Source organism: Callorhinus ursinus, unplaced genomic scaffold, assembly GCF_003265705.2.
Source record: "Callorhinus ursinus isolate GAN/ISIS: 27379988/994484 unplaced genomic scaffold, GSC_fseal_2.0 scaffold22, whole genome shotgun sequence".
Lineage (NCBI taxonomy): Eukaryota > Metazoa > Chordata > Mammalia > Carnivora > Otariidae > Callorhinus > Callorhinus ursinus.
The window spans coordinates 5738141-5765676 of record NW_027397084.1 but is presented as its reverse complement, the minus strand read 5'-3'; the positions used below and the strand labels follow the sequence as shown (position 1 = coordinate 5765676).

The window sequence follows — 27536 nt, the reverse complement described above, 5'->3', positions numbered from 1 at the left end:
CCAGGAACCCGCAGTGACTGCTCAACAAATGCTCTTGAAATACCCTGCAAGCTTTTCTTTCCCCTTTGGTGAGGTGGGGACAAGGTGCAGCGCGCTCAGGGGCCCCTCCCCTGCTGCGGTGTTGGGACTCCTCGCCCTGTTGGAAGGCTGCTGTCACCAGCCATTTTCTCTGGCATGTTTAGATTTATCACTGGGCCATGGGAGGGGGCTGCGCTCAAGAACACTGCTGACCCGGGGCAGCTCCCGCGCATTGACTCCACGTTTTCCTAGGAAAAAAAGGGAGATGAGACCTGATTTGTGGGCCTTAAATTTAGCTTCCAGTCAGTGTTGGTTGAAGGAAAATCTCATTGTGTCTGTTCTTCGTGTTTTCCTTTTTTTCCTCTTTTTTCTTTATTTTGTGGCTGAAAATAAAGTATAAATACTGAGTTTTGGAAGAGGGAACTGTTGTTATGTTTGAGCGTTTTAAACTCTGTAATTACTCTATAAAGGCTGTGTATTTGCATCAGAAATGCATTTAGTCTTAAGTTTTAGTGTTCAGTATATGGAACATTTATAATGATGGGGTACTTCCAAAAATAAATCAACTCTATAGAAAATGTTAATCAGCTCATCCCCAGGGACCATAGTGAGTATGTCCATTGTACAAATGAGGAAATGGACATGACAGTTAGTGGTTTGCCCAAAGCCACACTGTCATCGGCATTATGAAGATTTAAGCAAAGGTCCCATGTACAAGAAAATGCAGTCATGTTTTCATGTAAGGCACTGTGGGCCTTCGTCAAATTAACCTAAATTAAGATTCAGGGACTAACGTGCCTTTTGGTATTTGGAGGAACCTACCACATCAATCACAAAGAGCTGGTTTGCTCCTTAACGTTACCTGCAGGGTTTTAAATAGGACATGGAATTTTTTATTTTATTTTATTTTTTTTGAGTCTGTTGCTTGAAATCAAAAGCTCTGTATCTGGCTAAAACATTGCCCTAAAAATTGAAAAGCAACTGGTTCAAGTGTATTTCACACTGCCAGGGAAAATCATGTGAAAAGTGCAGTAATGCCTCATTCTGTGGCATTCTACTCTTAGAGTTGACAAGAAAGCAGCCTTCTACTAGGAACTTATTTTTCAAAAGCCATTTGTGGATGGTTGATTCGGGATTTGTATGCACTCTTGCAGATCATCTGCCTCTACAGGTTGGCGTGGCAGAGTAGGGATTTATGTTGAGGAAACACCAAGTCCTCCATTTTCAAAGAAACTTCTGGAATTGGTATTGCGCTTTTCTTAGGCAAAAATTGAGAGCTAATTTTATAGATATTTTCCCCAACAACTGAAGGGAGCACAAAAAGATTGTTTTCCCCTGGTTAACCTCTAGTTAATTGAAAAATACAATTGTCTGTAATAGGAAGCTTTTCTTTATTCTCTCCCTTTCTTTTCCTACTTCGCTTGGAAACTTGACTCCTTTTTTTTCTTTTTTCTTTTTTCTTTTTTTTTTTTTAGTTGTTAGTGTTTTAAAGACACTGTTAGCTGTTATAACTCTGGTATCTGGGCATGTGGGTATGGCTTCATTCAAAGACATGGTATTGGCTGAGAGGACTCACCCCCCTGTGTGGTAAACTGCCAGATCCCATACCGTGAGGTTCGCTATGACCCCATGTAGCAGTTTGGACAAAGTCAGTATATAAATGCAGAGAGAAAGTGCTTTGAAGAGGAAGACACCAGAGCGTGCTGCTCAGGGAAAGCCACACCTCACAGAGGGTCGGTGCCAAGGGCTCATCTTGAGCTTGCAGCTTTGAGATTTGACTTGGCATTTCACCCTGCGCTCCTCAGATCTGCATACTGCAGACCCACACCGACCCAGTTTACAAGTGACTGAGAAGCCAGAATGACAATAGAATGCACTGTCCGGTGAGTTGGGTTCAGTTCCCACCCAGCTACCTTTGTGATATTGGGCAAATCATGATTTTTCTAGGTGTTATTGCCTTATCTGTGCAATTGGAATGTTAATGCTTTATAAAGATGTTCTAAGAGCCAACACCTTAACATAAAACCCGGGAGACTATAGTGATTATTATTATACTGTCATTTTGGTGGTTGTCTCCATTATAACTATACAGGTCAACTTACAAGACTGAACAATAGACCAGAAAATTGCTTGTTGAGCATAGGATTAGAGCACCGGGAACCAGCAGTCCTTCAGGAGTGCCTCCCTGGGGCTGGAATGGCTGGGCAAACTGTCGGCTGACATAAAGGACACTATTGCTAGAATCTGAAGACGCTTTATCCAGACAGTGTTGGATCAACTCCACGGCAGTTTTAATCCGTAGTTTACTTTTTTCTTAATTTCATGAAGTCACCACTTTTTTGGTCTGGGGGGCCTCTTATTTGTTTACACTTGTTTTTAGCAGTAACAAAGGAATCACTGATTATTTTGTTCTGGTTTGGCTTTCAAAACAGCTTTTTGAGGGGTAGTAGTTATTGCCCTTCTAGGATTCACTCCTTCTTCTCGCTCCACATTCAGGAAGTGAAATTTGCAGGAGGGCACCTAATTAGTCCCCAGGAGGGGCTGCAGATGCTGAGTGCTTAGAGAAGGCAGTCCATTCCTTTGACCAGGTAACAATGGGAGAGTGTGCTTCTTTTTTTAGTTCATTAGAATAGAGTAGCCATATAGAAAGACCTTCCCTCCCATGCCAATCCCATGGATTTGTCTTTAATTTTATTTTCCCTCTGGTTTAGGGATTGACATCCTGAAACTCGTCGCAGCCCAAGTTGGAAGCCAGTGGAAGGACATCTACCAGTTTCTGTGCAATGCCAGTGAGAGAGAAGTGGCTGCTTTCTCCAACGGGTACACGGCCGACCATGAGCGGGCCTACGCCGCTCTGCAGCACTGGACCATCCGGGGGCCCGAGGCCAGCCTCGCCCAGTTAATCAGCGCCCTGCGTCAGCACCGACGCAATGATGTCGTGGAGAAGATTCGGGGACTGATGGAAGATACGGCCCAGGTAATGAAACTGGGTTGTTGGTCTTTCCAACTAACCTTTTTCTCCCTGAACCAGGGATATAGAATAAGGAAAAATACAGGTGTTAGGTGTTTTGGTTCACACACATTCCCCTTCTAGGGCCGTGGTTCTCAGTGGTTGTCCATTACAATCATCTAGAAACTTTATTTTTTTTAACTTGTGTTAGTTTAAAGATTTTACTTATTTATTTGAGAGAGAGAGAGAGAGAGAGAGCTCACAGGTGATGGGAGGGGCAGAGAGAGACAGGGAGAAGCAGATTCTCCTGACCTGGGGCTCGATCCCAGTTCCCCGGGATCATGACCCGAGCAGAAGGCAGACGCCTAACTGACTGAGTCACCCAGGCGCCGCCATCTAGAAACTTTAAAAAAATTCTGATAACTTGGACCCCACTGTAGACCAGTGAGATCAGAATCTCTAGGGGGAGGGCCACAGATCAGTATTTTAAAAAGTTCCCTAAATAATGCTAATGTGCAAAGTTGAGAATCATCCTGTTTGGGGTATATCCTAGCATCAGACTCTACAGCCAGATCTGCTTCTTGTTATCCCACGTACAGTCTCATTTTGCATAACACACTCGGAACAAATCCAAGAAGGAAGATTTTTTTTTTTCCTATTCTCTCTCCACCCACCCATTGCCCCCAGGATATGTTTTTGTGATGTAGTTTAGGGAAGCTCAATCTTACCTTCTGAGGATGCAGGTCGAGCTGACAGCAGTGGGTAACGGGATGGGTGGATCCTTCTTCTTGGGCTTGTTCGGTCTGCACATCAGATGGGAACTGAGGGCACCCAGGAGTGTGATTTACTAACAGTCACTGGTCACTGAGCTTTGGCTTTGGAGCCAGGCAGCACTGGATTTGAATCCTGGCTCTGACACTTACTAGCTGGGTGACCAAGGACAAATTACTTCAACTTTCTCTGCTTCTGTTTTCTCATGTGTAAGCCAGCCTTAATGGGCTAATTAAGATTAGAGGTAAAGTACATGGGATGCCTGATGCATTGAAGGTGTTTTACAAATGGTAGTTATGATCATAACATAACTGATTTTACTTAGCCTTTCCTTACTCATAGTATGCAACCCTGAAAGGCCATGAATTAAGTACAAATTTGGGTATTGACTTATATGTCTCACAGACTTCGATTAAAGTTTCCGAATATATTCCCAAAGTAAAGGAAATGTTGCCACCGAGACCTGATAAAACCCACTTAAAATTTTAAAAGGCCATTCTGTCGCTGTTATTTTCCAGTGCTCTAAACTCATTACCGAAAGAGCTGGAGAGAGACTTTTCCCCCATCGACTCTAATTCGCGACCGTCCTGTACCAAGTTTTGTATATCATGTGCTTTTATTCTTTTTTATATGAACAGTGTAGTATTTCTTCACTATGGAGGTAAACATTTATCAGGTGGATCTTTTATTTAAGTGACTGGATAAAGTTTATAGGTGCTAATTGATGCCAAAAGTGATCTTTAAACTCCTGGCATATTTTTAACTTCTTCGAGGTGTGGAATTTCAGAAAAAAATATTTATGAATAGATGGGATGGTAAACATTCAAAGGCACACACCAATGTCTTGTGACTTCCTGAGAACGATATCAGAAGTGTGGCTCAAACATGAATGGGCTTCCTTGGAATGTTGACTTTAAGAGCTGGTAAGATGAGCAGCAGACCTGAAGAAGGATCCAGATACTGGAGAATAAGTCATTAGATCTTTTTGATGATACTTACAAGAAAGGTAAAGTGTGGTTGATGCAATGTTAGGATTTGGTTAAATGGAATATTTCATAAAGTGGATGATCATGATGCATTTTTAAGGGAAAAGGAGGTTTCTCATTAGATATAAAACCACGGGAAAACATAAACATGGGGAAATGAAAGAGCACAAATGTTAATCTTACATTACTAATTCCAGGTGGTACGATTAGAAGTGATTTTTTTTTTAATTTTCTGCAATGAAAACACGTTACTTTTGTGATTTAAAGCATTTGATCAAATGACTAAGCTGAAGGGGCACCCGAGAAAGGATAGGTAGGGCTTTGTTTGTGCTAAATTGAGAGAGGGAGGCCCTCCTCATTTCGGTTTCAGGAGAGCAGACCGAGGTTCGTGTGACAACCCATTCTTCCTTGGTAGCATCGAGTGAGGTTTGTAACATTGGGTCAGATTTGCCAAAAAAAATTGTTAAAAACTTACTTCGCTCTTGGATTCTGCGAGTCTGTCTCATTTTACTGTGGTACACTCAGCATTTAGAATTTGGTCCTAGTGTTTGGGATTACTTCTCTTTTGGAGGGGGTAGTGATGGTGGTGGAGTATTGACTGTAACAAATTACTTGTATGTTTCTCTGATGATTCTGTTGAGGTCCATGAATGTCTACTGAGCACCTACTTTATTCCAGGCACTGTCATAGGTGCTGGGAAAGGTGGGCCCAAAGTCTCTGTGGGGGAGACTGCATATCAAGGAGAGCGATTCATAACAAAAATCACAGTGTCAGTGAATAAGAAAACAAAACAAAATACGTAGTCCCCAAGTGCCAAACTCTTGTACCCTTTAGTTCTTTCCTCTTAAATCGTCTATATCCAACAAGATTCTAATATCTATTCTGTTATTTATTTTTTAAGGGAGAGGGGCATCAATGCATATCCTATAGCTTTCTCTGTGGTTCTAGTGTAACCTGTGTGTGATGACGGGCCTAAGAAGCCAATATAAAGCTTCTCAGTCCATGTTTTCATAATGCCCATCATTGTCTAGCCACATTGTGGACCCAGCTCTTGACTCTAATTTTAATAGCCAAGGAGCATGGATTTCTGCCGGTCAGCTCTTAGTAATCACACGGTATGTAATTGTCTACAGGTTATCTCTGAGATTAGAGTCAAACAAGACAGAATGCAGGGGGCATAATTGAGACTTTTTCTTCCCACTTGATGATGGATTTGTATTCTTTGTGTATTGTGGTCCTGCTGGGGACTTGAGACTTGGCCCTAGGAGTTAATGGAAGCTTAATGTGTAAAAATGACTGTGTGCATTGTTTGAAAATGGTTAATGTTTTTTCCTATTCATGAACCTGAGAGCACCCACCTTATGTTCCACACAAAAGATTAGCCTGGTGTGCCTTTTAGTTACCTCTGTCAGGAACAGCTGGTCCATTATTAACCATGGTGGCCTATTAGCCATTTTTTAATTAAATGCATCCCAGTCTGACTTTTTCTTTTTTAAAAAAATTTCTTTGTGTACTAAAAATATTATATAATAATATTCACTTTTTGGTGTACTGTTGAGTCCTTTATTTATTTATTTAATTTTTATTTGTTTTTTTTTTTAAAGATTTTATTTATTTATTTGAGAGAGAGAGAATGAGAGATAGAGAGCATGAGAGGGAAGAGGGTCAGAGGGAGAAGCAGACTCCCTGCTGAGCAGGGAGCCCGATGTGGGACTCGATCCCGGGACTCCAGGATCATGACCTGAGCCGAAGGCAGTCGCTTAACCAACTGAGCCACCCAGACGCCCTTAATTTTTATTTTTTTAATTCATTTATTTGACACAGAGAGAACGAGAGAGAGAGAGAGAGAGAGAAAGCACAAGCAGGGGGAATGGCAGGCAGAGGGAGAAGCAGGCTCCCCCCTGAGCAAGGAGCCCGATGCGGGGCTCCATCCCAGGACCCTGAGGTCATGACCCGAGCCAAAGGCAGCCGCTTAACCGACTGAGGCGCCCTGAGGCCTTTTTTTTTTTTTAATTAAGTTTTTAAGAGCACTTGTAGGTTTAAAACAAAATTGAGAGGGAGATACAGAGATTTCCCATATATCTTCTGCTCCAACATTTGCATAGCCTCCCCCACTGTCAGTATCACTTACCAGAATGGTACATTTTTTACCAAGGATGAACCTACGTTGACATATAATAATCACTCTAAGCCGATACCTTAGAGCTCACTAAGTTGTATATTCTGTAGGTGTGGACAGATGTATAATGACATATATTCATCATTATACTATCATACAGAATATTGAGACTGCTCTCCCTCCTACCCCACCCCTGACAACCACTGATCTTTTTACTGTGTCCATGGTTTTGCCTTTTCCAGAATGTCATATGGTGGAAATCACTCAGCCTTTTCAGATGGGCTTCTTTCACTTAGTAATGTGCAGTTAAGGCTCCATCACGTCTTTGCATGACTTGATGGCTCATTTTTCAGCTCCGAATAATATTCCATTGTCTGACTGTACCAGTTTATTTGTCCATTCACCTTCCTGACTCTTTCTTTATCGGAGGTATATATTGTATTTTTCGAGTTCAGTGTCTGCAGCCTTCCAGAATCCTGTGCGTTCCTCCCGTCCAGGGCATCAGCATTTGGTAGATGCGGCAAAGCAGTGGGACAATAGTTGGAAGTTATTGGGACTTGGCCAAAGCTATTTAAAAACCCTAATACAGCATTCCAAATTGTATGCTATCTCTTTTTTTCCATCCTTTTACTTTTTTTTTTTTCCTGAGGCTTTATTTAAAGAAAGTCTTTTGTAAGCAGCATATATTTTAAGGTTTTATAAAAAATCTAGTCCGACAGTGTTTGTCATTGAATTAGAGAATTTCAGTGTGGTTACATTTCTCATGTAATTCCTCATATATTTGGGTTTAAAGCTACCATCTGATTTTTTTTTTTTTTTTTTTTTTTGGTATTTGTCCTGTCTCTCTTTTTTTTCCTCTCTTCTTTCTTGCCTTCTTTGGATTAATCAAGTATTTTTTTTATTATTCCACTTTTCCTCCTCTTGCGGCTTGTTATAAATGTTTTACTTTACTTTTAATGGTTCCCATAGAGATTACAACTTGCACACTTAAATCATGGGAGATGTTTCCTAAGTGTGTACTTCTTTTTCCAAACAGCACAACAGCCTTAGGAGACTTTAATTCTATTTATCTTTCACTTGCATTATGTTTTTTATTGTCGTGAATTTTAACACCACACGTTTCTTAGCCCCCAAAAGGCATAATTAGTATGGTTTAACACAGTCAGGATTCACATGGATTTACCTGCATATTGATCTTTTCTGTTCTTCTTTCCTTTCTGCAGCTTCAACTTCTACTTGAAGTCATTTTTCTTTGGCCTCAAGAATACTTAGTGAGGGTTTCTAGCAATAAATTCTGTTTTTCTGTGTCTTGGAAATGGCAACTAAATAAAAAAATTGCATTATTTGCCCCCCTCCTTTTTAAAAGATTTTATTTATTTATTTGACAGAAAGAGAGTTCTGAGAGAGAGAGAGCACAAGCAAGGGGAGAGGCAGAGGGAGAGGGAGAGAAGCAGGCTCCCTGCTGAACAGGGAGCCCGACTTTGGACTTGATCCCAGGACCTTGAGATCATGATGTGAGCCAAAGGCAGATGCTTCTGACTGAGCCACCCGGGCACCCGTGCCCTTTGTTTTTGAAGGATAGCTGGAAAAGAGAATTTAGTTTGACTGTTATTTCCTCTTGATGCTTTCATATCTGGATTTGTTTCCCCTGCTAAAGAGCAAAGGGGATGTCGTGATTTTATGTTCCTATCTATATTACATAACAAATGAGGTGTACAGTATTTTACCAGACACTTTGGGCAATGCAAAGATGAGTATAAGACGGGGTCAGTGCTGTCAAGGAAGCTTACAGTTGAATGGAAGAAACATATATACTTAACACGGTTTAAGGGAATAAATCCACAAGAGTGGGAGGAGGGAAGGTGCTGGATGTACAGCTAATCCATCGGCCATTACGGCTCCAAATGGGAACAGGAGTGTGGAGATGTGTGCCAGGTTAAATTCCTGCCCTGGCAGCATATCACTTTGGGAACATTCTGGTAAGTTACCTGGCTCTCCGCTTCAGTTTGTTCCTGAGGAAATGGGAACACTGTTAGTGCCTGTCCTGTGAGCTGTTGTGAGGATTAGTTGAGTGTGTACCACAGTAAGTACCTGGTGAATGTTCACTATTCATAGTTGCAATTATTTCCCGATTCTGGAGGCAAGCGAGATGGAAGAATGCTCCTGAGTAGCTCCAACTCATTCACAGAATGGATCCTTCAAGTCCTGAACACTGAGGGGTTCGTTGCTGACTGTTGGGTGGGGAGGCACCTCCAGTTCCAACACGGCTTAAAGTGGACGGTTGAGTATCAGGGTTGCCATCTGGGTTCAGTGCCCAAGAACTGGAAATTCCAGCTAATGGTAAATATTTATTCCTTACTGCCTGAGCAAATGTTCCTAGGCTGGGGATGTTTTCTCTAGTGAAGAAACAAAGGTGATGGTATGTGTGTGATAACGGTCTGCTTTCTCACTGGCTGTCAGAAAAAGGGAAACAAAATTGAGCAACGGAATTTCTTAGGTTTACTCTCGCCTCCCCTCCCCCCCTCCCCTCCCCCTCCCCCCTCCCGTCTCCCCTCACCTCTTTTGCTCTTTTCTTTTCTTTCCTGGACTTGGTGTATTCAAATAGGCTTAACCAGTGCAATCTTTTTCTTTTTTTTCCGCTGCTTGGAGGGGGTGGACTTGTTTTTTTTCTCTATAGGAAACCTTGGGTAAATGATTTCTCGGACTCAGATTTTTCTATTTAGCATGGGAAATCAAGTGGTTATCAGAATTAAATGAAGTACTGTTTTGTTAAACTGTGGGGTAGAAGAAAGTGAGGTAGTAAAGCGATGCTTACTGGCTAGGTTCGGCAGTAATTGTGATTTGAATTTCAGTATTCCTTTTTTGTCTTATTTTGATAAGGGATGAAAAAAGGAATTTTATGTACATTAAAAAATGCTAATCTTAAAAACAACCACAAGAATTTAAAATAATATAAAGTGTTACTTCAGCTGTCTGCTTTGACCAGAGATTCACAAATGTAAAGAATTGGTGCTGGGGCGGCACCTGGGTGGCTCAGTCGGTTAAGCGTTGGACTCTTGCTTTGGGCTTAGGTCATGGTCTCAGGGTTGTGAGATCAGCCCCACGTCGGGCTCTCTGCGCTTGGCGCAGAGTTTGCCTGAGATCCTCTCTCCCTCTCCCTCTACCCTCCCCCCATAAATAAATAAATAAATAAAATCTTTAAAATAAAAAGGAATTGGGTCTTGTCAGGCAGGGGAGTATCTTAACATTCCTTCCCTTCTTCCAATAGAATACACAGAGTAAAACTACACTAGTGGACCTGAAGCCAACCTTGTTGTGGGCTGCTGTGTAGTAGACTGAGATTCTTGATCCCTTCCAGAAACCATGCAGGAGACCTATGTCCCAGAGACCCGCTGCCCGCCCCCGCCCCCCCGCCCCCAACTAGAGTAGACAGCGTTTGGAGACTGGTTGGCTTTGAGTCTCAACAGCGCCGGGAGCACTGGGCTTTCTGTTTTGGCAAGGACAGCACCACTGCTGCTGCGCAGAGGGAATTACAGTTGCTGATTTATTTTTTTTGTTTACCAGCTGCAGGATGCAACTGTCCTTATCTATGGTCTGACCGAGACCAGCTATTTTCAGAAATTTAACACAATGAGGGCGCGTTGAGGCAAATACCAGCTGTAGGTTTAACTGCTGGCTTTTTGGCTGTTCAAATTTGTCTTTGTCTTTAATGTGCTAGTTGGTCATCTCTGAGAAAATAAGGATTATTACCCCCAGGCCCTAAGTTGTTAGCTGAACTCGCCTGGATCTTGCGCCTGCCCTCTGCCGTGTGACCACAGCGCTGAGGGGCATTTGAGGTCAAGTTACTTCCTTTGCAGCGTGTGACTGTGGGCTCTGGGGAACCCCTGGTGTGATGAGAAGGGGACTTTATAAAGGGATTGCTGCCACAGAGGAGGCCCAGGTCCATTTAGCCGTGCTCGTGGGGAGGGCAGTCATCGTGTACAAAGAAGCGAGATCTGTGAATAAGCCGTTAGGTGTTCAGTGTTGTTTCAGGCCGTTCTACTTATTATCATGTTCTCAGGTTTCACTTGGTTAGTCAACAACCTTTTGTCGAGCACCAGCTGTGTTTCTGGCACTATGTAAAGGAAGGTGGTCTTCGGGCCTTTCAGTAGCTCAGTCACTGAGATGGAGACTCTTGTGCAAATAATGACAATTCAGTGTGATCAGCAGATGTTAGAACAGAAGGGTACACAGGAAATTATAAGGTTGTAGAGGAAGGCAGGGGTACTGACCCACCAAAAAACACATAGAAAACAATAGCAGACATATATGTGTCCATTTGAAAGTCATTTTTAAAGAAAAAAAAAAAAACAACAGACTGTACTTTCTTTCAAGACTGGATTTTGGTCCTCATCCCTGAGATTTTCCATCTGGTTTCTGCCTATGGAGCCCTACCTACTTGATCACGCCAAGGGCTTCTCAAGCCTTTGACTCAGCAAAGAACTCTTGTTTTACTGAGAACCTTGTTGTGTTTTGCTCAGTTGCAAGCTTTTCAGAAAGCTTTCACTGTTGTGCAATGTGAAAAGTAATAAAGGTGCGATGTCTCACTTCATGGCAGGGCTGGAGTTCGAACTTTGAATCTCTAAGAACTAGTAGAAGGGACCGGTGCATCCAACAATTTGACTTTTAACTTCTTAAGTTCATAGCTGCCTGTAAGGATCTGGGGAGGATTAGAGAGAGTGTAGATACCGGAGATCATAAATATAAATGCCCAGTTCTGCACTTTGAGTACAGGGGCTCATTGAGTAGGGGCTCAATACATGTTTGCTGCTATCTTCTATGTTGAAATTTGAATTTTGCATTCTCCTTTTCTGACTCAAGAGCAAATGATACCACTCTGCACATTAAGGAGAAAGGGAACCAACATTTGCTGAGTATCTACTGTTTCCCAAACACTGTCTGAGTGGTTGACATCTGTGATAACCTAGCAAGCTTTCATGGTCCTGAGAGGTATAGGTTGGTATTAGAATTCAGACATATTTCTGTATTTTGTTGAAGGCCATGTTCAGTGTATGATGCACCATTATACACACGACTAAGGAAGCTATTAAAACATTACCATTTATAGTTGTAAGATATATCCCTATTCGAGAGATGTTAAAATATGAAAAAATACACATCATAGAATTAATCAAATATGATAGTTGAGCTTGAGTGTACAGTTTATAAGGAGAAGTCTAGAAGCAGATTCTTGGGGTCTAGAGATCGATACACTCTCGCTCTTAACATGTATTCACACATGCTTTTTTTTTTTTTCTTTTTAAAATTGCCTTTAAGGATAAGATCGATTAACATAAGCAACTTATTTAGTAAACACAAATGGAACACCCATTATATTTCGAGCCCTGTGCCAGACACTGGAGATACTAGATGAAAACTCATGCATACAAAACACATACAAAACAAAACACAAAAACAGGGAATCCTCCCTGAAGATGCTGACAGTTTTATAGGAGGGATACGTATGAGCCACAATTTAGAGGATATTCTGTGGATTTGAAGTGGCCTTTATTTTTCTCCTGAGACACAGTGTCTCCATGTTCAGAAAAGGCTGAATTTATTAGTTGATGATACTTTCCACCCCTTAATACACACCCTTACTGGCTTTCTCAAAGAATCCACTGAGAGGAAATCAGAATCAATAGTGTGAAAACAAGCTTATTTTCTCCATCAACTACCAGTGCTGGATATCATATTTTTATTTATTTTTGGAGCCAAAACTCATAGCTGGATAAAGCTTCATAGCTTCCAGTTTGGGCCTAGCTTCTCCATCCTATGTTTACGAGACTGTCTCTTGATCCGTTATAACTCATGTGCCAATAGCAGACGCACTTGCTAATGAGAAATTGCATCATGGTCAACAGTAGGTTTTATGATACACCAGTTGATTTCAACATTTTAAACACTTATTCCTCATATTCTTCGTGAGTGTCAGCTGTCACTCCTGATTTTCCCATTACATTTTTTTTTTTTTTTCACAGAGAAACTTTGATTTATCCACAGTTGGGCTTTGTCAGGGGACATGGAATGACCAACCATTAAAATGACTTGTCACCAAAAAAAGAACTAGAAAAAAACACGGGGAAATTCTTCTTTGTTTTTATTCTCACAACAGTAGGTAAGTCTCTTCTGACAGTGATAGAAAACACTGAAGTCATACAAGAAAGAATCAACTCCTTAACAATAAATGTATAAGCCAGAAAGCATCATAGGCAAAATCAAAAGCCAGAATAATGACTGGGAGAAGCTGTTTGCAACATAGGGTTAATAGCCTTAAAAAAAAAAAATGAAGAGCTTTTACAAATTAATTAAGAGACCAATGACCCAAAAGAAAAATGGGCAGTCTGTGAACAAGCGAGTTCACAGAAAAGGAAATACTGAAGATTCTTAAAGGTGTATAGGTTTTTTAGCCTTGTTCAGAATAAGAAGAATTAAAATGGAAACCTACACTGAGATACAATTTTAAGCTCTTAGATGGTAAAGAGGGAAGAGTACGACACCATTTTTTTGTGTGTGTTGTGAGGGTGTAGGGAAAGAAGCACAGTATCCATTGCTGATGTGTGTGTACATTAGCCCAACCCTTATGGAGAACCATCTGTATTATCTACCAAAGTGTATGGCAGTTGACTACTGACCTTGCATTCCCAGGAATATGTCCTACATTTAGTCGCGCCTACCTCCACCATGTGTGTAGAAATTGCAAGTCCAAGTATTCCTCTGCATAAATGCCCTTCAGCAGAGAGTTGGTCATTAAGTTGTGGAACATCCACACAGTGGAATAGTCTGCACTTGTCGAAAGGAGTGAGTCAGCCGTTTATGTGCTAACCTCAAGAACTGTTTTTAAATGGAAAAAGGGCAAAGTGCAGAACAGTGGGTGCGCTCGGCCACCATATTGTGTTAAAAAAAAGTAAAAGTAAAAAAATGTAATAAATACAGAAGAGCTGGATCAGGTGGAGACTATATATTACCTATTCATTGGTATATCAACTGTGGAAGAGGACATGAGGAGCTGGTAAGAGTCACCACCAGCAGGGGAACTGAGTAGCTGAGGGAGAAGTATTGTTCATGGTAGCCCCTTTCATACTTTTGGAATTGTGTACCAGGTATAGTTATAATTCTAAGAATGCATCCAACTAATGATTTTATTAAATAATACTAATTTAATCAAATTGAGCAGGTTCAAAACACTTGGAGTCACTGAGATGAGCTTGAGCCTTCTTACCTCAAGGTCATGAGTTTCCTATGAAGTTCCTTTCTATCTTCCACAACGCCTTAAGGCAAGCTTGTAAGATTCATGCAACTTCTTTTCATGGTTAGAATTGTTCAAAGGCTGTTTTGTGGGAAAGGCTTCCTAATGGGTTCTCAGTGAGTGAAATTTAAGGAAGCCCACGTCATTTCCAACAGCATGATCGCCTCATGTGTCCATGGGGCTGAGCTTTTGTAAGGCTCAGCAGTATGTCTGAATGTGAGTGAGCAGCTCTGAACCAAGAGAGCCCACTTACTCTACCATCACTTCCTTTCTAGTCCGTGAGTCAGCTCAGGGCTGCAATGTTACTGTTGATGTCAGCAGCCGGGACAGCTTGCAGACACATGCGCCAGCAGCTGGGCGGGGCTCACCCTCCCGAGCCAGCTGGTTCTTACCAGCTCTAGCAGCTTCCTACAGCACTGCTTGGGGTTTCCTCTGGCTCTTCCCTTCTGCATCCAGGAGAGGAACAGATCCCTTGTTTAGGGCAAGGATTGGCCACCTTGACTTAAATGTAGGTGGATTCGTAGGCTTTGGGATTCAGTTTTGAAGTTAACTCTTAGAAATAAACAGAATTGATGGATAACATATATACACACGACTGGCAACTACCTTGACTTGGGCCTGGGGTAGTTAAGGGAGTGTGTTTCACACTCTGGCCAGTTAACCTGGGATAAAGTTTAAATATAGCCTTAAGGAAGGTTGCAATTGATACAAAATACTTTCATTATGCTTTGCTTGGATAGATCTAGGGTGGGTGTGAGGTGTCTTTTAAAATAATTTCCCAGTGGCTTTGCCATTTTTTGGCCAAGGTAATCCTCTGAGCCTCCCAAGGATGAGTTCCTTCATTCTGCGGGCTCTGCTGGGGCTCCCAGCTCTCGGAGGCTCAGTGTCCACTCAGCTCTGCTACCGTGGTTGTCTGACACAGGGCTTCCCAGGGAAGCTAAGCAGGGCTTTTTGGAGTTGCACTCCTGTTGCAGCTTCCATCCCATGACCTCCAGTGGCCTTGGGGGGATCTAGACCACATAAGGCCAGCAACGTCTACTTGGCAACTGATGATTTTAAGTGTTAGCCCTGTTCCTTGCTTATGCAATGGAGGCACCTCCTTATCTCCCTTTCCCGTGGCAGGGGTTGGGCAAGAGAAGAAAGATGGAAAGACAACAACAGACTAAAGAGAAGCCTAGGAAAAGTTTGGGGAATTTTTGTCTTATAGTTATTTGGCTGTTAGCCCTTTTGTATACTTATTTTCTGAACTAAAAAATAAGGCTTACGAAACAAAAAAAGTTGAAAACACAGTACAGCAAACACCCATAAACTTACCAACTAGATTTCACAGTTAATTCACATTTTAACACCTTTGCTTTATCTATATACATGCATGTATATTTCTAGTTCACATTTCCATTTCCAAGAATTCCCTCCAAATTTCTTTAAAACTGATACTACTTCTGAGGGCTAAGGAATCAGCACCTTCCCGTGTCCTTTTTCTCTTTTTGTTTGCAAAAAAAATTTTACTGGGTAAATTTGGATTATGCTTGCCAAGACCTCTTATTCTGAGTTGAATTTAATAAGAATTCACGCTAGAAGAATAAAGTCATTGTCTCCTACCCATTTTTCCTTTTTATTAAGTTGGGGACCACTGCTGTATTTGTTTCATTTTTTTAAGGGAGAAATCATTGTATTTCTCAGATATTATTCACTATCTGAACTTAGGAATTGAATAGATTCAGATAATTTTTGGAGAGACAGTTGGTAACTGTCATTATCTAAACCCTCATTTATATCTGAAATCCTGGAACTACATAGATTTAGATAACAAAGCTCTCCTTATTATCTGCATTCCTGTTCTCTAAACACAAGAACTACGTAGACTCAGGCATCTAGCTACTCATATGCTGAGGGAGATGGCCCTTGCTTTTATCAGAGGCCATTTTATGTACTTACTAGACCTATAGGAGGTCATGAAATCTAATCTGATTACGATTACATGAGCTCTTGGGAGAGCAGGGGGAGCAAGCTTGAGATAACTATCATCATCCTTAAATAATTTTAGTTATGTATTTATTTGTGACTATAATTCTTTTGAGATGAAATTTTAGTGGCAGTTGAATGTGTTTGTTTTTTTTTAAACAATCACTGGTCTGTTGGGATCTGGAATATTTTCAAATACAAAGCGAAGTTATTGGGCCACAGTTGATGTGTCTGATATTTACAGAATCTCTCATCTTTATCTCAGAGCCAGAGTGTAAGCTTGCCATTGAGTTACAGATCCTTGTGGACCCTGCCTTTTGCCCCTTCCCTCTGGCTCAGAAGCCAGAGCAGCATCTTGTGGTCATGTAATTGCTTGTATTGAGTGTATGGGGGGTTGACATTTCCTGTAAATGTCTAGTGGGTCCAGACAGAAGTGACATAGCTCAGCAAGGAGGATCACTTGGAAACCAGACGGACCTGATCTTGAATCCTTGCTTTGTGACTTTGGGCAGGTTATGCAAATCTCTTAGAGGCTCAGTTTTCTCATCTGTCAGATGAAGCTCATAAGAGCTACCTTCACAGCAAATGGATTACTTACATTTCATGCTGAATCATTTTGTGCAGTACTGGTATTGGTTTATTTCTTAAAGTCCCTGTTGTTTACTGGATCTGAGCAACAAGCTGGTCAGCTCAGATGGAATAGCAATTAGTTTTCATTGAATTTAGCAAATGGGCTTTTAAAAACCATTATTGAAGTGATGGAAAATTTCACAAATGTGGCACAGGATTTTCCCTTCTTTCTAAGCGTTAAATGAGGTCTGGAGGGAAAGTTCAGTGGAAAGGGTAACTTTTGACTGTAAGGAAGCTTCTTCTTGAATCTATCAGGCATATCTGGCTATGGGGGGGGGGAGAAGTGGCCATGTGGAATCCAACTAGGTAGTGCCTGGAGCCAAGGGGTTCACTTGAACCCCTTTAGCAGATTGGCAAGGAGCATCTAGGCTGGGTAATTAATGTTTCATTTCAGGGGATCATTGATGCATCAAAGTTGTTAATTAGTTTTATGAAAACAGATTGTGTAACCACAGGAAGATTGTAATTGAAAATAACTCAGTGGTAAACCTTAGTTGGGTGAACCAGTTGGGGGTAACTTGGAAGGAGAGAGGGAGTCGGGGCGGGTGGGTTGGGGGCAGGGAGAATGGCATAGCAAGAGTAGGGCAGACAATAAATAAAACATAAGTTGAACAGAGATTACCTGGTCTATCTTTTTTGTTCAGAAATGTGGAAACAGGTCTAAGGAGGGAAGGGATTTTTCTAAGACCACACAGCCAGTTAGAGGTCTGTTTCCTCTCTTCCCTTGCAGTGAAATCCCAGGATATTAATGACTTTGATGTTTAGGAGTTGACTATGAGGAACATGACAATGCATGCTGGAAAAACTGCTTCTGAGGCAGAGAGTGTACTTAGGAAAGCTGCTAGATCATAGGAGGGAAGAAAGGTAGTCTTAGAACCTTGTTTCATTTCACTTTTGCCATGACCAAGACTTGCAAGGATGTTCCTTTACAACCCACTAGTGGACCATCCCCAAGGACTAGAAAACTCTTCAGCCTCCACAGTGTATCCTCTTAAGAAGGGCCAGTTGACGGGGAAAGTGCTTTTTGGTTTGATATTAAAGGAGAAGACTTATTTTTGAGCTTCAGTTTCAGGTTGTATTCAGCTGAGCACCCGGAGTGGGCACTTCACTTTGGAACCTGTAGGAGCAGAGGGTTGCCCGGACACAGCTGAAAATGGCTCATTCCAGCGTAGCCCAAATACAAGTTCAGTCCCCGTTCTCACTAACGCTGCTGCAAACTTCTATACCCCAGAGGTGTTCAAGCCCCCAAATTTCAATCAATACCTTGTTTACCTCATCCATTTGGCTGGTTCCTTGGGCTCAGTGGTTCTGGTTATCAGAAAGGAAAACAGGTCAGCAGAGGAGCTTTAGTTAGGTGTGACTCAGCTGTGGACTTGAGGTGAACCGTTTCTCTCTCTTCCCCTATCACTTGGGACTAATAAATACAGTATCTGGAAGGACTAAGTATACTTGCATGGAGACTAATCAGGAGGACATTTGGGGGCTCATTTGGCCAAAATAAATTGCATGCTCTTGAAGTTCACACAATAGAACCACCGGTCTGATTTTGGCTGCTTGGGGAGCTCTCCCCTCATCATCCCTGCCTCCTCCCCTTTCCGTGTGTCTTACCGTCTCTACCTCATTTCCCCAGTGAGTCTTCCAAGTGAGCATGAGGAGCTCATGGCTGGGAGGCAAAAAGAATTGTATTTTTTAAGTTTCTGCAAAGGGACTTCGATTATCTGGTGGATAGATTGCCTTCACTGGCCAAGTTTCCCGAGAGGTCTTTCTCTTAAGGCTTAATATCTATCTCACTGCAGTGTTGCGCTTTTGGGCCTGGGAACTCTTAACAAAAGTCTAGAGAGGCGCTTGGCCAAGTAGGTGATCTTCCAACTCTCCTGTTCCTTGGCTACCAATATAAATAGGACCCACAGCAGCCATAACATTTTCAAGTTAGCAAAAGGAAAACATACTTATCAGTGGTGACTGCTTTTAAAAAAATAACATGCATTATTTTTATAATTATAAAAGTTAATATGTCCCTGTAGAGAACTTGGAAGCCTCGAAGATGCATAAGGAATAAATTAAGTCACTCGTAATCTATTTTGTGAATATTTGGATAAGTTTATGTTTACAGCTTTTGCAAGAGGATGAGACCCTTTTCTGGCTTTCTTGTTTCGAGTATTTGTCTTTTGGGGCGCCTGGGTGGCTCAGTTGGTTAAGCGACTGCCTTCGGCTCAGGTCATGATCCCAGAGTCCGGGATCAAGTCCTGCATCGGGCTCCCTGCTTGGCAGGGAGTCTGCTGCTCTCTCTGACCCTACCCCCTCTTGTGCTCTCTCTCTCTCTCAAATAAATAAATACAATCTTAAAAAAAAAAAGAACTTTAAAAAAAAGAGTATTTGTCTTTTGGTATCTAAGTCTTATTAGAGGTATTCTTTATTTGCTGTGAACTCAACAGTGAACTTTCTGAATCAATAAAGAATTAATTTATTCCACATATCCTGATGACTTCATTTCCAGTTAGAGCTATCATAGGTCATACAATGCTTGAGTTGCTGTGTTGCAGTGCAATTTTGATGGATATTATGAAGAGTAAGCTCAAGGGAGGAAAGAAGTTAAGTTTCTATGAGCAAGATTTTCTTTTCTTATAGGAAAAAAAATGCAAATAACTTTAGAGAAATCTGGAATGCAACTGGCTGCTGTGTATCCTGCATAAAGCAAGGGATACCTACACTTAGTAGCTGAGTAAATTTTCTAGGAAGATGGTTGTCACGTGATCTCGGGCTTTGGCTATGGTTGTTAGCCCCATTGTGGCGATGCTAAAACCATTTTTAGGGGCATTTTCATATTCTCTTGACTCATTGTTAATTACAAGAGGGCATTCTGCAGCATTCTGTCTTTCTGAATGATGTTGGAAATCATGCATTTAATTTCCACGGATAGGATCCTTTGGCAAAAGTGGAGAAAAAAATTAAATATTTAAAGTTTTGAACTAAAGTTCAGGAAATGGGTGGGTGGACTCCTTAGTCTGTTGGCATGTGATTTGGGGGCAGGAATTTCTTTTTTTAAGCAAGAACAGGGCACTATATTGACTGGCCACGTTGTCCAATGTAATGTTGTCCCTGAGAACCAAAGTGTAGACAAGTGCTCTTTGTCTAATTGAGTGAATAAAAAATGTGTATTGGCATGAATGGCCATGTACATTTTCAGGGCGGAGGGGCACATGCTGGGGCCCTATTGAATTAAAAAATTTAAAAGCATATACACAAAACTTTGTGGATCGGAAGGGGGCAGCTGGGAATGCATTACCCAAGTCTTAAACTCGGGGTATGGGTGGTTGTGCAGAGGACAAGTGCTGTTGGAATGGTAGACACGTGCAGTAATTGGTGGTCTTTGGAATCTGCAGTCAGTTGCAAGAATTTCTCAGGCCTTATAGGTTGTAAAATAGACAGTTGTGTTTGCTTTGTGCTTTTTACAACTCTGCAGCCTAGTACTTTGAAATGAGGGTCAATGTCTTCTCGATTGAGGAACTTGAAAATGTTTTGCTTGTCATGTGTAAGTGAAGTCAATAGGGTTCTAATGAGTGGTGATGAACACTCCCTGAACCCTGCTCCGTGGGATCTGGCCACCTGACTCCCAGATTTGCAGCCATGCCAGAAGAGCCAATAAAGAGATTAAGGTCAGTGGATTTGGAAGATGCCACAGGTACTTGCCAGAGTTCTGAAGACTAGTGGCAAATGACAAGCCAAGTACAGGTATCAAGCAGACCTGATTTGAGCACTAGCCTTCTTCCATTGGCTATGTGCCCTCTCTGGGCCTTAGTCATTTCACCTGTAAAATGGGGTGATATCACCTATCATTTCCCCACTGCACACCCAGGTGCAAGCCGTGGTTTTTACCTTCCCCAAGCCACTGTAGCAGCATCCTAACTGGTCTCTCTATTTTTTTTCTTGCCCCCCTAAAATCCATTCTCCATGTACCAGCCAGTGGTCAATGAAGCTCACCATCGCCATCTGAAAACTTTTTGTTTGTTTGCTTACTTGTTACTGTCTTTCTGACCCTCCCCTCCAGAATGCAAGCTTCACAGTCTCCGTTAAATCCATCGGAGTTGTACCCTGGCTCCATTGGGGTGGTCCTCACTCTCTCCGTCCAGCTGCTTTTGCCTCTGGGGTTCTCCTGAGCTGCTTTGAAGTGGGAGCTGGGGAGCCCAGGGTCTAGCCTTAGTTCTGCCCCTTACTGGGCAGGAGCCTGTAATTAAGAAAGTCACATCATTTCTCTAGACCTCAGTTTCCTTACTTGTAAAGAGAGGTTGTATTAGTTTGCTTGGGCTACCATGAAAAAGTACCATAGACTGGAAGCTGAAACAGCAGAAGCTTATTTTGTCACAATTCTGGAGGCTAGAAGTTTGAGATAAAGGGGTCCTCAGGCTTCTCTCCTTGGCTTGTAGAAGATGGTAGCCTTCCCCGTCTGTCTTCACATGGTCTTCCCACTGTGTATGTCTGTGTCCTAATGGCTTCTCATAAGGACACCAGTCATACTGGAGTAGGACCCAACTCTCCCTTGATCACCTCTTTTTGAAGTTACTTAGTTGGCTCTGTCTGCACGTACAGTTATATTCTGGGGCTCAGGAAGTTTTGACTTCATCATACGAATTTGGGGGGATATAATTCAACCCATACAGAGGGGACTGTTCTAGATATTATCTAAGACCTTTTCCAGCTCTGTGAGATTCTATTTTGAGTTGGAGGTCTTCCTCTTCACTCCCTTGTCCTGCTCCACTCCTGTGAGGTAACAGTTTCGTGCATAAACTTCCCAATATTTTGGTAAAATTTTATTTATTTGAGGGGCACCTGGATGGCTCAGTCGTTAAGCGTCTGCCTTCAGCTCAGGTCATGATCCCAGGGTCCTATCTCTCCCACTCCCCCTGCTTGTGTTCCCTCTCTCACTGTGCCTCTCTCTGTCAAATAAATAAGATCTTAAAAAAAAAAGATTTTATTTATTTGAGAGAGAAGAAGTGGGCACGAGTAGGGGGAAGACCAGAGAGAGAAGCCGGCTTCCCGCTGAGCAGGGAGCCGATGCGGGGCTCGATCCCAGGACCCTGGGACCATGACCTGAGCCGAAGGCAGACGCTTAACGACTGAGCCACCCAGGTGCCCCTGCTTCCTAATTTTTAATGCTTACACATAGCTCCACGTATATTTTTGAAGGGTTTAAAAAAGTGTGTGTGTGTGTGTGTGTGTGTGTGTGTATTTAGCAATAATGTAAGTTATGGACCATCAGAACAGCAGAATTTATCTGTAAAACATTAAATGGGACAAAAAAAACACCTCAGGGGGTTTCATTTTCATTTTTTTCTCTTTAATTTTTGAAGTATATAATAAAAAAGCATTTTTGTTTGTTTCCTCCCCCAGCTGGAAACTGACAAGCTGGCTCTCCCGATGAGCCCCAGCCCCCTTAGCCCGAGCCCCATCCCCAGCCCCAACACGAAACTTGAGAATTCCACTCTGCTGACGGTGGAGCCTTCCCCGCTGGATAAGAACAAGGGCTTCTTCGTGGATGAGTCGGAGCCCCTTCTTCGCTGTGACTCCACATCCAGCGGCTCCTCCGCGCTGAGCAGGACGGGCTCCTTTATTACCAAAGGTATGGACATTGGCAGGACGGCTACAAGACTTACTCATTCTGTAAGCCTCCCCCAGAGGAGCCTCTGGGGTTTCTCCCTGGCCCGTTCCACAATCCAGGGGTAGTTGAGTCATTTGGGAGACCTGTCTGGGAAGATCTATCATAGACCCCAAGATGAGGCTGGCCTCAGAGAAACCACATCGCTAGCCAGCCGGGACCCACCCAGAAGGTCTCTTCCAGCTCTGATTATCTGGCCGAGAGTCTGCATTGGTCGCCCTTTATCCTCATGATGCTATCGAAGGTGCTTTGGGAAGGTCTGATAAAATGTAGTCTGGCAGGTTTTTTTTGAAAATTATTTACCAGGTTTGTAGAATCCAAGGATTTAAAGTGTAACCTATCTTGAGCGTCTAGAGTGTAGGTTTCAGTGACTCAAACGAATTAAAATAGCAATGTTTTAAAACATTGTGGATTAGTACATTTGGTAAATAATTTGCCACTTGCAGTTTTTAATAGCAGGATAAGGATTGGCATGCACGCTGTATTGATGACAGGGTTTTGTTTGAAATTTCCCAGTTTGGGTAATTCCAATTATATTCTCGTGGAAGGGTTGTATTTTATGTTATGTTATAGTTTATGTTTATAAAATACGTTCTCTTTTCTATACCTTAGCTATTTAGATGATCTATTTTATATTTAAATGAAAGATTTATATTTTAGTTTGTATTTTATGTTCCATGTTATACTTTAGAGAAAGCTTTTTATAATAGTAGTAAAAGTTACAGTCCTTCACCTCATTGTGTAAGGTATGACCCAAGAAGCAGTATTTTCTTATTTATGTGCTTTTGCTCTTAGCAGTTTAGTTTTAAAATTTGGCCGTATAATTAGAAAGTTAGATGAGCAGATTACATTGACTTGGAATTTTTGAGGGGCAAAGGTGAACTGATGTCTTTGTTTAGTAAACACATTACAGGTGGGGAGAGTGGCTTTCTTTGTTGTTTGTTTTGTTTTATTTAAGTTTCTGTAAGTATTTCAGTATCCTCCCGAGTTTTAGAAGAATCTAGAAGTCTTGTAAATCTAGGTAAAGTCATGCTAATGACAATCAACAACCCATTCAAGCGGTTCCTTGTCTGACCTCTATGAATCAAATCTTGTTAAGATAAGTGCAAGGGTGGGGGGGACTCTCACCTTGAGGGTGGGGGTGGGAACAGCCTGTGGGGAGGGGAGCTGTCCCTCCTAGCTCTCCTCCTCTCCTCTGTTTCCCCAGTACAGTCCCTTACCTCTGTGGCCTTCTCTCCCCTCTCCTCCCTGCAGAAAAGAAGGACACAGTGTTGCGGCAGGTACGCCTGGACCCCTGTGACTTGCAGCCTATTTTTGATGACATGCTCCACATTCTGAATCCTGAGGAGCTGCGGGTGATTGAAGAGATTCCTCAGGCTGAGGACAAGCTGGACCGACTGTTTGAGATTATCGGAGTCAAGAGCCAGGAAGCCAGTCAGACCCTCTTGGACTCTGTGTATAGCCATCTTCCCGACCTATTGTAGAACCCGAGGGATACTGCACTCTGGAAATGACTCAATGTAGTGGCAGGGTGATTTTTCGTTGGTTTTGTTTTTGTTTTTCTAGTTTTTTGGGGCGTGTGTGTGTGTGTGTGTGTGTGTGTGTGTGTGTGTTTAACAGAGTATATGGCCAGTGTTTTGAGTTCGTTCTTTCTTTTTTTAACCCTTCTAGGAAGTTAGTTTATAAGCCTTCTCAAGGTGTAACTGTTGAAAAATACCCACCACTAAAGTTTTTTAGGTTCCGTATTTTTCTCCGTTTTGACTTCTTACGTATTTTCAGAATTGTTCTGTGCACTTTAAATTCACTTAATGTACCACAAACGCAGTGTGACTTTCCCTGCACACTGGATTGTGAGGCTCTTCTTAAAAGTATAATGGCATCTTGTGAATTCTCTAAGCAGTCTTTCATGTCTCAACATCCACATCTGCTTTTTTTTTTAATGATTACTATTTTTATTATTATTTGTAATTTACAAATTTTCCTAAGGGTTGAAGAAATGTAATACCCCATTGAGTTACTGTAATACAATTAGATTTTGAGTTCTCTTTTTAATATGCCTTGGTGTAGAGTTCATGTTCATGGCTGAAACTTGACCACACTGTTGCTGATTGTATGGTTTTTCACTTGAGCACCATGTAGAATGCTTCATTACTTGTGCTTCTCTTACGCTAATATGCTCTGGGCTGGAGACAGGAAATCCTCAAGCCATCAGAACTTGCTACTTAAGTGGCTTGACAACTGGGCCACCAAAGAACTTGAACTTCATCTTTTAGGAATTGAGCTGTTCTGGAACATACTGCTGCACTTTGGAAAGTCACAACTGAGTGCCAGGGGCACCTTTTTCCATAGGGAATTTGCCCAGCTTTGCTTTAAAAGATGTCTTGTTTTTTATACACACATAGTCGGTAGGTCCAGTCCGCCTCAAGGCCTCGGTCTTGGTGGGTCTCCTTCGTCCTTCAATCACTTTAATTAAAAATGGCTGCAGCTATAAGAACTCTTACCTGATATATTTGCAACTCTGCTCCCATTTATAAACCTGCGCGCTCTCTCTAATGCTCAGTTGGCAGACTCGAATGCAAAGGTGGCGTGGACTCCCTTTGGGCGGGGTTTGTGGGTTGTGGTGAGGGACTGATATCAGAAAAATGCCTTCAAGTGTACTAATTTATTAATAAATATTAGGTGTTTGTTACTTGAGTAGTTTGAGTGTATTTACTACTTGCCTTATTATACATGTGCTGAAGTTATAACTCTTTGATGAGTCCCTTGGAAAAGAATATGTGTGTTCCAAAAATCTCAGCATTTCTGATCTGTAAATCATGCAAATTAACAGAGCTTTGTGTCTGGAAGAGTATCTGGAGATACGTAGAGAAGGATGGCCAAGCGTTAAAGATGACCAAGCATTTCCTGGTCTTTTGAGGGTAAACCTAAGGCTCCTGTTTTGGAGTTCATTCCTATTTTTAGAAAGGTGGATTTGGAGGTGGAGAGGTGAAAATGATGACCAGGCCCTGGAGTATATTCTTACTCGTGTCCATCGAGGAAGTTTACCACTTGTAGGGGGTCTATATCAGTTCACAGGCTTCTGTGTGAAACTTCTTTCTCCCTGACTAAGTTTGGGGGGCTTTCTTGGCAATAGGGCAAGGTAAAGTCTTATGTGGATGAGATATATTACATCACATTATATGTATTGTTTTATATTATATTGTATCTTGTATTTGATCACATAACCGCCTTAGCCTGGGAACCCTGGCTCTATAGAATTCCAATGGCCAGGACCTCAGCAATTTTGAGTTCCTCTTTCAGTGGGAAAGTAGAAGTAGATGGCCTGTCTGAACACTTGGACTCCCGTGTCAGTGACATTAAAGGGGTTTTCTGCTTTCATCCACTTCACGTGGCTGGTTTCTAGAGAACCATTCTGGCATTGGGGTTATGGTTCTCTGGCCAGGTTTCCCTTCCTCTTTTGTCAACAGAAGACAGGAACTCTTCACAAATGAAAAGCAAACTAGAATGGGTCAGAGATAGTAGGGGAGGAGACAGAGTGTGTTTTTCAGAGGATTTCCCGACTGCCACTTCTTTTTTGGGGGTTGAAAACATAAATCAGTGTTGTGGTTATTAAGTTTGTAAGTTATTCATAGCTTGGGGGTTATGATTTTCTTAACCATTTATGCAGCTTTATATTTTACAAAGTGTTTTTTACATTGTCTCGTTGAAGCTCCATAACTATCTTGCAGGTAGTATTATTGTACCTATTCTGTAGATGAAAAATAGGCTTATAAAGGCTAAGGGGCTTAAGGCTCTGCAACAGAGTTGTAGAGATCAGACTTGACTCTGAATCCAAGGCTGTTTACTCAGGACTGATAACGAGAACTACTTTGTCAGGCTGAACCAGTGGACACAGAGATCACAGTGATGAAATTTATTTGGCTTATAAGGAAAGCCTGATAAATTAAATTCAATAAATAATTATGAACTTATAGGAATGGGGTAGCATCTCTTGATGATCCAAGGGAAAGGGACAAAGAAGTTGTGGTTAAACAGAAGTTTCATATTGAATTAACATAATATAGAGCTTACCCCCTCCAAAAAAGCAACCCCAAGCTGCATTATTAAAAGTGTATATATATATATATATAATGTTTGGGTCAGAGTTTATGACAGTCTGATTTATATATTTTGTGGCTCACTTTGGAGGTTTTCTCTGGTTTGAGCTGCCTGACTTTGAGGGCTATGCTGAACTAGAAGGTTTCCAATGTGGGCGTTGGAGGGATAACCAGAAGAGTAAGAAACAGTCAGGAGCAATTGTTGAGAAATCTAAACCTGAGGACAAAGGTCATTTGGGTGGGAGAAAGACTATCTTCAGTTATTTGCAGCGCTAAGGAAGAGACAATTTCTTTTTCTTTAGAGAGTAATACTGTTTCCTCTAGGCCAATTGAGGTTAAATGTAGAGGAGCTTTTAAACAATTAGATCAGGCTGCTTTTCAAAGGAGAAAATGACCCCTATTCTGGGGAAAAGTTGGACGTGCTTCAGTGGTTCTCAACCTTGCATGTAAATAATCACCTGGGAATGAGCAGTCCTATAAAGACAGGTTCCCAGAGAGTTCGATTCAGAAGGTTTGTGGTGAAGGAGAGAACCAGCATCTCACACCATTTTTTCTGGAAACTCATGTTGGGCTAAGTGCTTGAGATCCTTGCCACTGTGGACTGCCACAGCACTTGGGAACTTGTTAATGCATAATTTGAGGCCACTTTGCTATGCTCCTTAAACTTTAATGAGCAAATGAAACACTTGGGGATCTTGTTAAAATGCAGATTCTGTTTCAGTTGCTGGGGGGGGTGGGTACCTAGGTGATGTGGTTGCTTCTGGTCTCTAGATCAGAGGAGCCCATGACTGTGCCTCGGTTTCATGCAGAGTAGTGCCAACATGGGAAAAGATTACACCAATTCCCAATGAGAGAAGTAAACAATTTCTGACGATCCGAGGAGATTTCCAGAGTCAGGCAGTCCTTGTCAAGATCTACAGCAGTGGTTCTTGATCCTTGGTTGCACACTGAAATCAGCAGGGGAGCTTTGGGAAATCCAATGCCCAGGCTAAACTCCATACCACTTATGCCAGAATGTAAGGGCCTGGGACCCAGGTATGAGCATTTTTTTAAAGCTCC

General features: G+C 41.9%; 1 protein-coding gene across 1 annotated transcript in view; it reads left to right on the top strand.

The window, feature by feature from the left end:
• The window catches only part of TNFRSF21 (TNF receptor superfamily member 21), a 67624-nt gene extending 42555 nt beyond the window's left edge, over positions 1-25069 (top strand). The window contains exons 4-6 of the mRNA XM_025890546.2: positions 2730-2995; positions 22116-22344; positions 23635-25069. Of these exons, the coding sequence (XP_025746331.1) occupies positions 2730-2995; positions 22116-22344; positions 23635-23864 (725 nt within the window). The 3' untranslated portion in view covers positions 23865-25069. The remainder of the gene's footprint in view (positions 1-2729; positions 2996-22115; positions 22345-23634) is intronic.
• The last annotated feature ends 2467 nt before the right edge of the window (positions 25070-27536 follow it).